The sequence below is a fragment of the Thalassophryne amazonica genome, chromosome 8, assembly GCF_902500255.1.
Source record: "Thalassophryne amazonica chromosome 8, fThaAma1.1, whole genome shotgun sequence".
NCBI lineage: Eukaryota > Metazoa > Chordata > Actinopteri > Batrachoidiformes > Batrachoididae > Thalassophryne > Thalassophryne amazonica.
In genome coordinates, this window is record NC_047110.1 from 100,647,891 (window position 1) to 100,660,667 (window position 12,777).

The 12,777-nt window shown below is 42.7% G+C and overlaps 1 protein-coding gene across 4 annotated transcripts in view; it reads right to left on the bottom strand.

Annotated features, from left to right (window-relative positions):
• Positions 1 to 240: 240 nt before the first annotated feature.
• The window catches only part of hipk2 (homeodomain interacting protein kinase 2), a 235,089-nt gene continuing 222,552 nt past the window's right edge, over positions 241 to 12,777 (bottom strand). For all 4 annotated transcript variants that reach the window (XM_034177083.1, XM_034177082.1, XM_034177081.1 and 1 more), the window contains one exon: positions 241 to 6,458. In XM_034177083.1, the coding sequence (XP_034032974.1) occupies positions 5,994 to 6,458 (465 nt within the window). In that variant the 3' untranslated portion in view covers positions 241 to 5,993. The remainder of the gene's footprint in view (positions 6,459 to 12,777) is intronic.

Consider the following 12,777-nt stretch of genomic DNA (forward strand, 5'->3'; position numbering starts at 1 on the left):
ACTCAGCAGCACTATGCGGGGATGAACAATGTGCTGCAGTACTTTATGTACTACTTTATGAGAGGTTTCTTAAAAAAAAATTATGACTGTGTAAAATTGTTGATCATTTTGTGGAACCTGTCGCCATTTTGAAATTTCCCAGAAACCACGTGTGACATTGCAGAAATTGCATGTGAACTTGAGTGTTGTAGCCACAGTAAGTGAAAACACGAATGCCTATTGCATCTGTGTTTTCGTACCTTTTTTTTTTTTTGAGAAAGGAATGTACTACTACTGGATTAGTAGGCGTTGTACTGTAATACAATGGTAAAACATTGCTAATACTATTGGGCATTGTAGTCTCTTTGGGCGGGGGTGCTAAAGGGTTAAAATATGACGCATATTACGCAATACTTATACTTCCGCAGAAAGTGCAGAAACACTGCACTTTCTCTGCGTTTTTGGGCAAATTACATGGCAAACAACTAGGCTAACACTTACCAACACAACCTCTCCTATTTACCTTGTCTTTCCTTCCCCACGGGAACTGACAAAAACGGCACTTTTCACAACTGCTTCAGTGATTTTTGCCAATAACAAAACAGTACATCATTTTTCCATTAGAAGTGATGCTGTGTTTGTGCAGGCTGTGCCCAGAAGTGGTCAAATCCCACGATATCATGCAGGGGTTCAAACGAGACTGTGCCACACCACTGGGTTAGGTTGTAGCCGCTCAGTATCTGAATACTACCGATAGTCATACATGAAAATGCTTCGTACCTGTAGCCACTACCACCTGGAATGCCGTTTCATACTTCTATCATGTCCTTCTGCATTCCAACTTTCAAAATAAAAACACCGCAATGAGGGTGAAAACAATGACTAGAGGGCGCTGTTTTGGACTTGGAACAATTCTGGAGTGCCCCTTGAGAAACGTGCTCTTTCACAGTTGAATGTCTAACATTAATTAGTGCACTGTATTCAATAAGTCAAATTCTCCTCATGTTTATAATATATGCACACATGCATTTGTTTCTGGGGGGTTAAGTAGCGGGGGACTTGCCTTTAAAAGCACCTGTAAATCATTTAAATTCAAGCTTCTGAAGCCACAAATTACTGCCCGCCTGCTGTTGGAGAATCGCTTGCTGTGCTGTTCATGGTTAGAATGCTGAGTTCTTTGGTGGGAGGAGCAAAAACAAGCAAATAAACTAAAAAGGTGAATGAGTGTAACAGCATTATCCCCATGGACAGAGAAAAGGGACAGCAGTGTAGCATAGATAACGCCAAAATCCCTTGGACAATGGAATGTTTCAGTAGTTTGTCTCACAACTAAGGAGCTCAAAGATTCAAATGGAAAATCATCTCCCTTATCCGCGTGTGCTTCGGCCCCAGTGACCTCGAGAGCGTCACGTAAATAAAATAAAAAGACAGCAACAAAAACAGAGAAGAACAATACAAACAGCAACATATAACATAATCACATCTTTCTATGCTCTCTCATGAGGCGTGCATGCCCAAACTGAGGTTGAGGATCGGGAAAATGTGATTGATGGAAAACCACTCCAGGGGGCAGTGGATCCTAATGTGTGCTGCATTGACAGGCGTTACTATTTATTAGTCCTTGGATTCGCATTAAGTCGAACACTTTGTATCATCAGCAGTCTTGCAACACTTTACACAGGTGTGCCCAACTCCACAGAATACTAAATATCACTGTACATCATCACGCCCCAGGTTACAAAGTAGAAATGAATTAAAAACACACATACTCTGATGAAACATCCACAAGAATTATTGCAACAATCTCTAAAAAAAGAAACACACGTGTACTACAGCCATGTCAAAAGTAAATAATTAAAAAAAACTTCCAATGCAAGTACTATGGCATACCATGAAGGAGAGGGGCAGGCTCTCAGTAAACCTCCAGCACTTGTGATGTTTCTGCTTTGTGAGGCCAAATTAACAGAAATTTGTATTCATATCGTTAGCTACAACACCTGTTAAATCGAGCAGCAATCACACAAAAGGACAGCCCTATCAGTTCTCTAAGGGTTCAGGTATCCTGTTTTGCTGGCATGACGATGTCTGTGGTGTACCTGGTTCGAAGACAAATGGACAGTGACAACAAATCGAGGCCGTTTCCACAAGATGCCCTTCCAGGTGTATGCTGTGGTATTCCCCTGTCTGTTCCGGTTCACCTACAGGTCTGAGGTGCTAGCCAAACCTCAAGGCCAACAAATACTTTCTAACAACAGGAATGATGTCGGAATTGTTGGTGTGCGTGTTCGTGGAGCATGCTGCTGCTCCTACCGAAACCTCTGGCTCAACGTTACTACCAACCTGCTCAGTGCCACCTTCCTATGACCGTTTTAGTCTCATTTAAGATAGAGAATCTCCACGTGCTCTCCACAGTCCCTACCTAAACAGAGTCTATGCTTTCAAACACCCTCCCTCGCTCTTGCCTACACAGCATCATCTCTCGCAAACAACCCTCAAACCTCTGTCTCTGTGCTGCATACAGGCTATCGCTAACCTTGCAGAATCACCATCATGGTAACAATCACTTTCTGTCAGGCCCTTAACTCAGACTAGCTTTTAACCTCAAGACAACCTCAGCTCACTGTGTCTCAAATAATAGAGTGTAACACAACACGTGTGCTAGCTAATGTCACAGTGCATGAAGTCCTCATGTGACTAGTAATGCAGCCGGGTCAACCCATTTTACATATGAGCATTTTGTAATCTGTATTTCCCTCTTAATGTTTATTGAAATAATACTAAGTAAGTTTTATACAGGTCCTAAGGGCCATTGGTGCCGGTGCTTAACCTGGGAGTCTGTAGCATGAAGGAGATGAGAGTCCAGAACTTCTCTTATATGGGACTCCAGCCCATCACAGGTTACTTCCCCAGTCAAAACTGGTACTCATTTACAGCTGCGTGGATTGGCACAATGCATCTGAAGTGTCTTTTCTAAGGACACAACATGTAGGCTGACTGGGAATCAACCTCAGGTATACATATTGGTAACCCAACTCTTTATCCCACGGAGCTACCTGCTCTACAGTAAAATTTTAAATAACAGCAACAAACAACAAAAGTACAATTAAATTACGGTATATCCATGTTGAACTAGAATTAATTTAACACTCTGTCTGTTTGCTGTGTTCTCTGCTGCTGGGTCCAAGTGGATTCAAATTTAGTCTGAAGATGGATTTATTTACCTGCAGAATGGAAACGCAAACATTAACGTTAAATTCTCGGCGGCCCATTTGTTAACAGTTCTGCCAGTTAATTTTGAACTTTAGCAACAAGATACAAGTGAAAATTGTATGAAAGATTGCCCATTAAATTACACACAAACATTTAAGAAATTGAAAAGTGAAGTCTCGTTCTTACTTTCATGGATATGCATCTCAGAAGCTCACAGGTTCAACCCGGCAGTTGACCATGATCTTGTGTGTGATGTACTACTGACATAATGAGCCACGCTTATACCATGCAATGCATGCAAAAAAACAAATGTAGCATAAGCATAGACACCATAACATTCTCGTATTATAACTTAACACAATTGTGGTGTTGTAATAATCTGAACAACAACCTGTTCTCTTCATACATGGACTCAATTTGGTATTATATTGATTTTGTACCAAAGAGCTGTTAAATGTCTGGGCCAACCAATTTGTTCAACTGTGTTCTCTGATACAGTGAGTCTGGGTCAGGTCGAGGAAAATTTAAGAATACAGTACATGTGTGAAAGAGGCTTATTTTCGCAAAGAAAGGTATCTTAGTCCATCGTAGTTGAGGGAAGTAGTCAAACATCCTGAAGACTAAGTAAGAGTTCCAGTTTCTTTGGAAAGAAATTCTAGATGTCTTCTACTTGGGTGAGTGACAGTCTTCATCGAAAGCCAGAACTGCACAAAACATTATCAGATAATATGAATCTCTTTGAAGAGATTCCACGTGTAAAAAATATTGACATATGTCATTAAAACGATCTAACAGGCAGCAGTGGAGGCAACAGCAAACAGACAGAAGACCAACAAACTACCTTAAATTAGGATACTTCAAAGTTAAGCTACAATTTTGGTTGCCACTTTGGCAGATGTTTACAGCAAGAACAATAATGTTTATATTCACATTTACATATCCGGAGCAAATGAAACAAGAATTAATCTACCGCATTGTTCAGAATATATGACAACCCTGATTATAACACCTCCTCCCCTTTTTCAAGACATAATATGGGGAGAAAAAACACTTTCTGAAAACCAAATCTTCTTTTTTAACAAAGAAAATGGCTTTATTTGAAAATAATCCTTATAAGAGCACATTCTGTGGGAAGCCAATCGTTTCTTTTTTCAACTATGTACTGACATACCATTGCTTTTAGGACCAAGGTAAGCTTTTCTGACCATTTTCTTTTGTCATCCTCTAACATTACATTCTCATCACATCACATCGCATTTCTTGGCTGCTTAAGAGTTGATTGATGACTCTGATCCATTTATCACCGCAAGCTTAAAGTCTGCATCATAATTTCGCCACGGTTGCGAGTTAACTTAAAAGCCACACTCTTTTCAGGACAATCACTGTGTGATGGGCACAGTCAATTTAAAGGTATTGAGCACTCATGTGGCTGTATGTGGCCCTGTATACAAGACAAGCCCATTATTTTATAATAATACTGTCTTATATTTGGAACAACACGGTAATTACTTTGGTGAGTACCACAGGCATGTTATATCATGTGCACAATGAAACAGCTCAGCTTGATTTCGACTCTGCCATTAAGCTTCACTATCTAATGTGCTTTCACTGAGAACAAGAAACAGCAAGGGCCAATAAGCCTACACCTGGAAGAGGGCTACAACTGCCCCAACTAGGATGTCAAACCAGGGAAACATCTCTCTAAGTATAGCTATAGTCTCTTGTGGCTTTCAAGATCCAAGCCAAGTAAACTGTGTTGATATATCTGTAAGGCACTACGAGGGAACAATGGTCAGAACCTAGAATACTGAAGAGGGCTTTGAGGAGGTGGACTACACACACATGGCTGACAGTAGCACACACAGACAATCACGTTGTACATGCCTATGTTATTATAACCACTTTGTGCAATCACATTGAAAACAGAGGAACAAATAAATCTATTGGTATCAGGGGAGAAAAAAGGTTTTGTCCTTAAAATAAAGAGGTGCAGACTGCTACATTCTAAGAACGAGGCCCAGCTAAGACACCTAGCTAAAACTGAAGTATCATAAAGGTGAAACAAAGGAAAAATATCTATAAATACACTAAAAAGTTTGTTGTCTTCTGTTGGTTATATTTCCAGAAGCCTCCTCTGCTGGAGAAGGTGGCGTGGGGGAAGTCACCTCTCTTTTCTCCCCACACCATGAACGATTTGGAAATATTAAGACAGTTCAAGGCCATCAGCATTTTTTTCTTTGAAGAGCAGCAGGTTTCCGTATTTCACCTTCTCCCAATTCTTTTGGGATTCCAGACATCCAGCAGTCAGTAAGCCCTGTCCAACAGTCACTTCCCAAATTTAAGAGGGGGAGTACAAAAGAAAACCAAACAGAAAACCTCCACTGTCCCAAAAGGCTTGTTTCAAACCTTAGTGAAATGAATGACATGTTACTTTCCCCAATAAAGTAAAGCAAAGAACTGACAAATAAAAGCAAAAACTGGCCCTTTCAGTAAATAAAACATAATCAAAAGAAAACATTATGTTTGAACTGTACCCCTCTAAAATTGCTCCCCATCTTTCCCTTCCAGACAGGCTGTGAATCTTTCTTCCTTCTCTTTCTCTCTCTCTCTCTCTCTCTCTTTCTCATTATATCTTCAAGTTATACGTGACAGTTTGATGAGGATTGCATGTTCCTCTGTCTCTGTTTATGTCTGAGGTTGAGGAGGGGACGTCTGGGATGTCGACGGGGCTCAGGGTGCCTGGGCTGAGGGAAGAGGCAGCAGCAGCGCTGGGTCGGGCTCTCCAGTGTCAGTCAGTGTCGTCTCTAGAGGTAAGGGTACTGGTTGACCTTGGTGGGGCTCAGCGGGTATCCAGTGTAGACAGTGGAGGCAGGCGAGGCGCTGATGTAGGCCTGATGGGCAAACTGAGCCTGGTATTGGCTGTGGTGGAGTGTGGGTGATGGCAGCACACGATGCCCCATGCTGACAGGAACCTGGTGGACAATACCTGGCGGGTAGCTGCCGTGCTGTACCGCGTGGCGCGCTGAGCCCTGTGACGCCACGAGGTGGGCCACGGTGCCGGTGGAGCCTAAAGCAGCAGGACCTGTGTAAGTGTAGAGGTGGGGTTGGCTGGGCAAGTGTGTGGCAGCCAGGTGTGGGTGGACGTTACCCGTATGAGACGGGCTGTTGTGATGGAAGGAATATGGGGCCTGAGCAGCGATGGTGGGGGTGATGTAGGCCTGCTGGCGCCGATGACCTCCATTTCTCTCGGCTACCATGTGCTGCTGGGCCTAAAAGACGAGACAAAAGTTTATAACCTAGAAAACGCTTTCTTGTCTGAGTAGAAACTGTGGGCACACTTCAGATGTTCTACATTAAAATAAACAGAACAAAAATACAAACACAACACTTTTGTTTTTGCTCCCATTTTTCATGAGCTGAACTCTAATAAAAGTGAGCACTTCTCCTTTTCCCAGATAATCCATCCTACCTCAGAGGTGTAGAATATCAAGATGCTGATTAGACAGCATGATTATTGCACAGGTGTGCCTTAGGCTGGCTACAATAAAAGGCCACTCTGAAATGTGCAGTTTTGATGTACTGGGGGGGGGGGGGGGGGGGGGGGGTTCAGAAAACCAGTCAGTATCTGGTGTGACCACCATTTGCCTAACGCAGTGCAACACATCTCCTTTGCATAGAGTTGATCAGGTTATTGATTGTGGTTGGTGGAATGTTGGTCCATGCCTCTTCAATGGCTGTGCAAAGTTGCTGGATATTGGCAGGAACTGGAATATGCTGTTGTATCAAGAATGTCTCGGGACATTTTTCCATTCATCCTTCCTTCAAGGGGAGGTGATGGTCTAGTGGTTAAGGTGTTGGGCTTAAGATCATGGGTTCAAATCCCCGCCTGACTGGAAAATCACTCAGGGCCCTTGGGCAAGGCCTTTAATCCCCTTTTGCTCCGGGTGTGTAGTGAGCGCCTTGTATGGCAACACCCTGACATCGGGGTGAATGTGAGGCATAACTGTAAAGTGCTCTGAGCGTCTGATGCAGATGGAAAAGCGCTATATAAATGCAGTCCATTTGTATATGCCGATTCAGAGCATCCCAAACATGCTCAATGGGTTACATGTCTAGTAAGTATGCTGGCCATGCAAGAACTGGGATGTTTTCAGCTTCCAGGAATTGTGTACAAATCCTTGCAACATGGGGCCGTGCAGCATCATACTGCAGGATGAGGTGATGGTCATGGATGAAAGGAACAATAGGCCATCAACTGCCATCAATAAAATGCACCCATGTTCATTGTCCATAACATATGCTTGCCCATACCATAACCCCACCACCACCATGGGCTACTCGATCCACAAAGTTGACATCAGCAAACCGCTCATCCACACAATGCCACACACACTGTCTGCCATCAGCCCTGAACAGTGAAAACTGGGGTTCGGCCGTGAAAAGAACACCTCTCTGACATGCCAGATGTCATTGAATGTGAGCATTTCCCCATTCAAGTCAGTTACAATGACGAACTACAGTCAGATCAAGACCCCGATGAGGACAATGAGCATGCAGATGAGCTTCCCTGAGATGGTTTCTGACAGTTTGTGCAGAAATTCTTTGGTTCTGCAAGCCGATTGTTGCAACAGCTGTCCGGTTGGCTGACACCTGGTCTGTAGTTATTTGGCTGGTTGGATGTACTGCCAAATTCACTGAAACGCCTTTGAAGACGGCTTATTGCAGAGAAATTAACATTCAATTCACGGGCAACAGCTCTGGTGGACATTCCTGCAGTCAGCATGCCAACTGCACGCTCCCTCAAAACTTGTGACATCTGTGACAGTGTGCTGTGTGATAAAACATTTTTGAGTGGCCTTTTATTGTGGCCAGCCTAAGGCACACCTGTGCAATAATCATGCTGTCTAATCAGCATCTTGATATGTCACACCTGTGAGGTGGTGATGGATTATCTTGGCAAAGAAGTGCTCACTATCACAGATTTAGACACATCTGTCAACAATATTTGAGAGAAATAGGTCTTTTGTGTATGTAGATAATGTTTTAGAAGTTTGAGTTCAGCTCATGAAAAATGAGAGCAAAAACAAAAGTGTTATTTTTTTGTTCAGTGTATATATATTTTAATGACATGACATTAAAAAAATTCTGACTTCTCAAGATTACAACTTCTGTAATGATGCCTTTTAAACTCACAGTAAAATGAATCTCCACAGTAGGGTATAAGGTTAGTATAACGCAACTAAATCACCATTTTCACAGCCAGTTTTCTTTAGACAAATGAATGGATAGATACCTGACCAACTTCATTTTGAGCAATCATTAAGAAATAATGAAGAAATACAAACAGTGTCGTACTGTGTGGCAAAGCTGTCTGAAGTTGGTATTTCTCAAATAAAGAAAAGTGCTTCCGGAGAACACTGGCTGTAAATGTAATGATTTATTTGTGTTATACTTGTACTAAAAGGTGGGCATACAGTGCATCTGAAAATGTATTCACAGCCCTTTACATTTTGTTATATTACAGCCTTATTCCAAAATGGATGAAATTAATTTTTTCTCTCAAAATTCTACAGACAATACCTCATAACACAACGTGGAAAAAAGTTGGGTTTTTTTTTTTAGATTTTTGCAAATATATTAAAAACTAAAAAACTAAGAAATCACATGTACATAAGTATTCACAGTCTTTGCCATGAAGCTCAAAACTGAGCTCAGTTTCATCCTGTTTCCACTGATCATCCTTGAAATGTTTCTACAGCTTAATTGGAGTCCACCTGGGGTAAATTCAGTTGATTGGAGATGATTTGGAAAGAAACACACCTGCCTACATATAAGGTCCCAGAGTTAACAGTGCATGTCAGAGCACAAACCAGTCATAAAGTCAAAGGAATTGGCTGTAGACCTCAGAGACAGGATTGTCTTGAGGTGAAAATCTGGGGAAGAGTACAGAAACATTTCTACTGCTTTGAACGACCCAAAGAGCACAGTGGCCTCCATCATCCATAAATGGAAGAAGTTTGGATCCACCAGGACTTTTCTGAGAGCTGGCCGCCCGTCTAAACTGAGCAAACAGGGGAGAAGATCCTTAGTCAACGAGGTGACCAAGAACCCGATTGTCAGTCTGTCAGAGCTCCAGCATTACTCTGTGGAGAGAGGAGAACCTTCCAGAAGGACAACCATGTCAACAGCAATCCACCAATCAGCCCTGTATGGTAGAGTAGCCAGAGGGAAGCCACTCCTTAGCAAAAGGAACATGGCAGCCCACCTGGAATTTGCCAAAAGGCAGCTGAAGAACTCTCAGACCATGAGAAACAAAATTCTCTGGTCTGATGAGACAAAGATTAAACTCTTTGGCGTGAATGACAGGTGTCATGTTTGGAGGAAATCAGGCACCATCCCTACAGTGAAGCATGGTGGAGGCAGCATCACGCTGTGGGGATGTTTTTCAGCAGCAGGAACTGGGAGACCAGTCAGGATTGAGGGAAAGATGAATGCAGCAATGTACAGAGACATCCTGGATGAAAACCTGCTCCAGAGTGCTCTTGACCTCAGACTGGAGTGATGGTTCATCTTTCAGTAGGACAATGACCCTAAGCACACAGCCAAGATATCAAAGGAGTGGCTTCAGGAAATTGAACACCTCTGGAGAGATCTGAAAATGGCTGTGCACCGACGCTCCCCATCCAACCTGATGGAGCTTGAGAGGTGCTGCAAAAAGGAATGGGCAAAAACTGCCCAAAGATAGATGCACCAAGCTTGTGGTATTATATTCAAGAAGACTTGAGGTTGCAATTGCTGCCAAAGGTGCATCAAGAAAGTACTGAGCAGTTTTTACCTCCGCCAAGGAGGTTATGTTTTCGGTCACGTTTTCTGTCTGTCTGTCAGCAGGATAACTCAAAAAGTTTTGAACGGATTTTGATGAAATTTTGTGGAGTGGCTGGAAATGACAAGAGGAACAAGTGATTAAATTTTAGTGGTGATCCAGATCTCGATCCGGATCCCAATGCTAACGCGTTAGCATGTGTATGGCATTTTCAATGTTAAAAGTTAGCATTAAGCAGTTGCAGCTGTCATCACGTTCGGGTTCATTTGTTTTTAAATTGTAATATTTCTTAAATTTATTTTTGTTTATACGAGGTCTATTAGAAAAGTATCCGACCTTATTATTTTTTCAAAAACCATATGAATTTGAATCACGTGTGATTACATCAGACATGCTTGAACCCTCGTGGGCATGCGAGAGTTTTTTCACGCCTGTCGGTTACATCATACGCCTGTGGGCAGTCTTTGAGTGAGGAGTCACCCACCCTCTCGTCGTTTTTTTCATTGTTTAGGAATGGCTCAGAGACTGCTGCTTTGTTTGATCAAAATTTTTTCAAAACTGTAAGGCACAACTGAGTGGACACCATTCGATAAATTCAGCTGGTTTTCGGTAAAAATTTTAACGGCTGATGAGAGATTTTGGTCTGTAAGTGTCGCTTTAAGGACGGCCCACGGTGCCTGACGGCGATCTGCGCTTCGAGGCGGCAGCGTCTCGCCGTTTCAAGTTGAAAACTTCCACATTTCAGGCTCTGTTGACCCAGTAAGTCATCAGAGAACAGAGAACTTTCAGAAGAAGTCGGCATGAGGAGTTTATTCGGACATTCCATTGTTAACGGACATTTTGTAATGAAAGAACATGCGGGCAGAGTCGCATGTCGGGCCGGACCCGACCGCGGGGGGTCGCGACAGGAAAAACACCTCCATTGGAAACCTTAACGGGCAAGTTGGAACATGCCCAAGCTGTTAAACAATTTCTCAGTTACTCACTTGTTGAAAGCCATCAAAAGCCGCCTGAATTTTACAAATGGTTTTCAACACGGAGGTGTTTTTCCTGTCGCGGCGCACACAGATTTGGAGAGTCGTCACGGAAATGACTCGGCGAATTTGCGTGCACGTCTTTCATTAAAAAATGTCCTTAAACAGTGGAATGTCCGCATAAAGTCCTCATGCCAGCCTCTTCTGAATCTTCTCTGTTCTCTCACGACGTCCTGGGTGAATTAAGCCTTAAATTAGGATGTTTTCAGCTCGAAACAGGCCGACGACGGCGCCTGGAAGAACTGCAGGACGTCCTGCTCCGTGGGAAGTCCTTACACCGACAGAAACACCCCATAATCTCTCATCAGCCGTTAAACTTTTCACTGAAAACCAGCTTAATTTCTCGAATAGTGTCCACTCGGATATTCCTCACAGGTCCAGAAAAATTTTTGATAAAGCAACGCGCGCCGTCTCGAGCAGCGTGTGAAACAAAGGAATTCAGCCGAGAGGGCGGGACCACATCTCACTCAAGGCCTGCCCGTTGGAAGCCTTAAGGACAAGTTGGAACATGCCCTGCTGTTAAACAATTTCTCAGATACTCACTCAACTGAAAGCCACCAAAAGCCGCCTGGATTTTACAAATGGTTATCAACACGGAGGTGTTTTTCCTGTGACGGGCGCGCCAATCCGTCCGCACGTCTTTCATTAAAAAAATCTCCTTTAACAGTGGAATCTCCAGATAAACTGCTGATTCTGACCTCTTCTGAAAGTTCTCTGTTCTCTCACGACGTCCTGGGTCAACAGAGGCTTAAATTTGGAGGTTTTCAGCTTGAAACAGGATGACGACGTCGCCTCGGAGCGCTATGCGATGTCCCGCTCCGTGGGAAGTCCTTACAGCGATAGAAACAATCCAAAATCTCTCATCAGCCGTTAAAATTTTCACCGAAAACCAGCTTAATTTCTCGAATGGTATCCACTCGGATGTGCCTCACAGTTTTCAAAAAAATTTTGAGAGACTGCGCCAGTCTCTCAGTAACTTCTCAGACAATGAAAATCCGACGAGGGGGCTGGACCACTCCTCCCACAAGGCGTGCTCACAGGCGAATGACGTCACCGACAGGCGTGGAAAAACTCACGCATGCGCACGAAGGGTCATGCTTGGCTGACGTAAAAACATATGAATCAAATCCATATAGTTTTTTTTTTAAATAAAACGGTCGGTTTCTTTTCTAATAGACCTCGTAGATCACTGTGCCAAGGAGGGAATCTCTTTAGGGTCAGTGACCCTATTGCCTTGTTTAGAGAAGTGTTTCATAAATGTTAAAAAATTCATATATTTGCAGTTTAGTTGAATAATAAATTTAATTTTGTGTCTTATTTGTTTTTGTCTATAAGCACATGCAATATCAATATTAGTGCTCATATGACAGTAGCTTCTGGGAAAGGTGCAAGATGCAATAAACTGTAATGCCAAGCGCTAAGGATACATGCTATCCAGTCACAGCAGATGAAACTTTTTTTACTACTGAGCAAACATCATTGTTAGACTTTTTTAGGTTCAATGATTCAACGGCGTGTAGATGTTATGGCGTCAGTGACCCCATGGCCTTGGCAGAGGTTTGCACTCTCTGAGTGCTTCTAGTTTTTAATACATTTGCAAAAAATGTAAAAGGACATTTTTCATGTTGTCATTTTGGGGTGTTGTGAGTAGAATTTTGAGGGGAAAAAATGGAATAAAGTTGCATATAACAAAATGAGGAACAAGTGAAGCACTGTGAATACTTTCCAGAT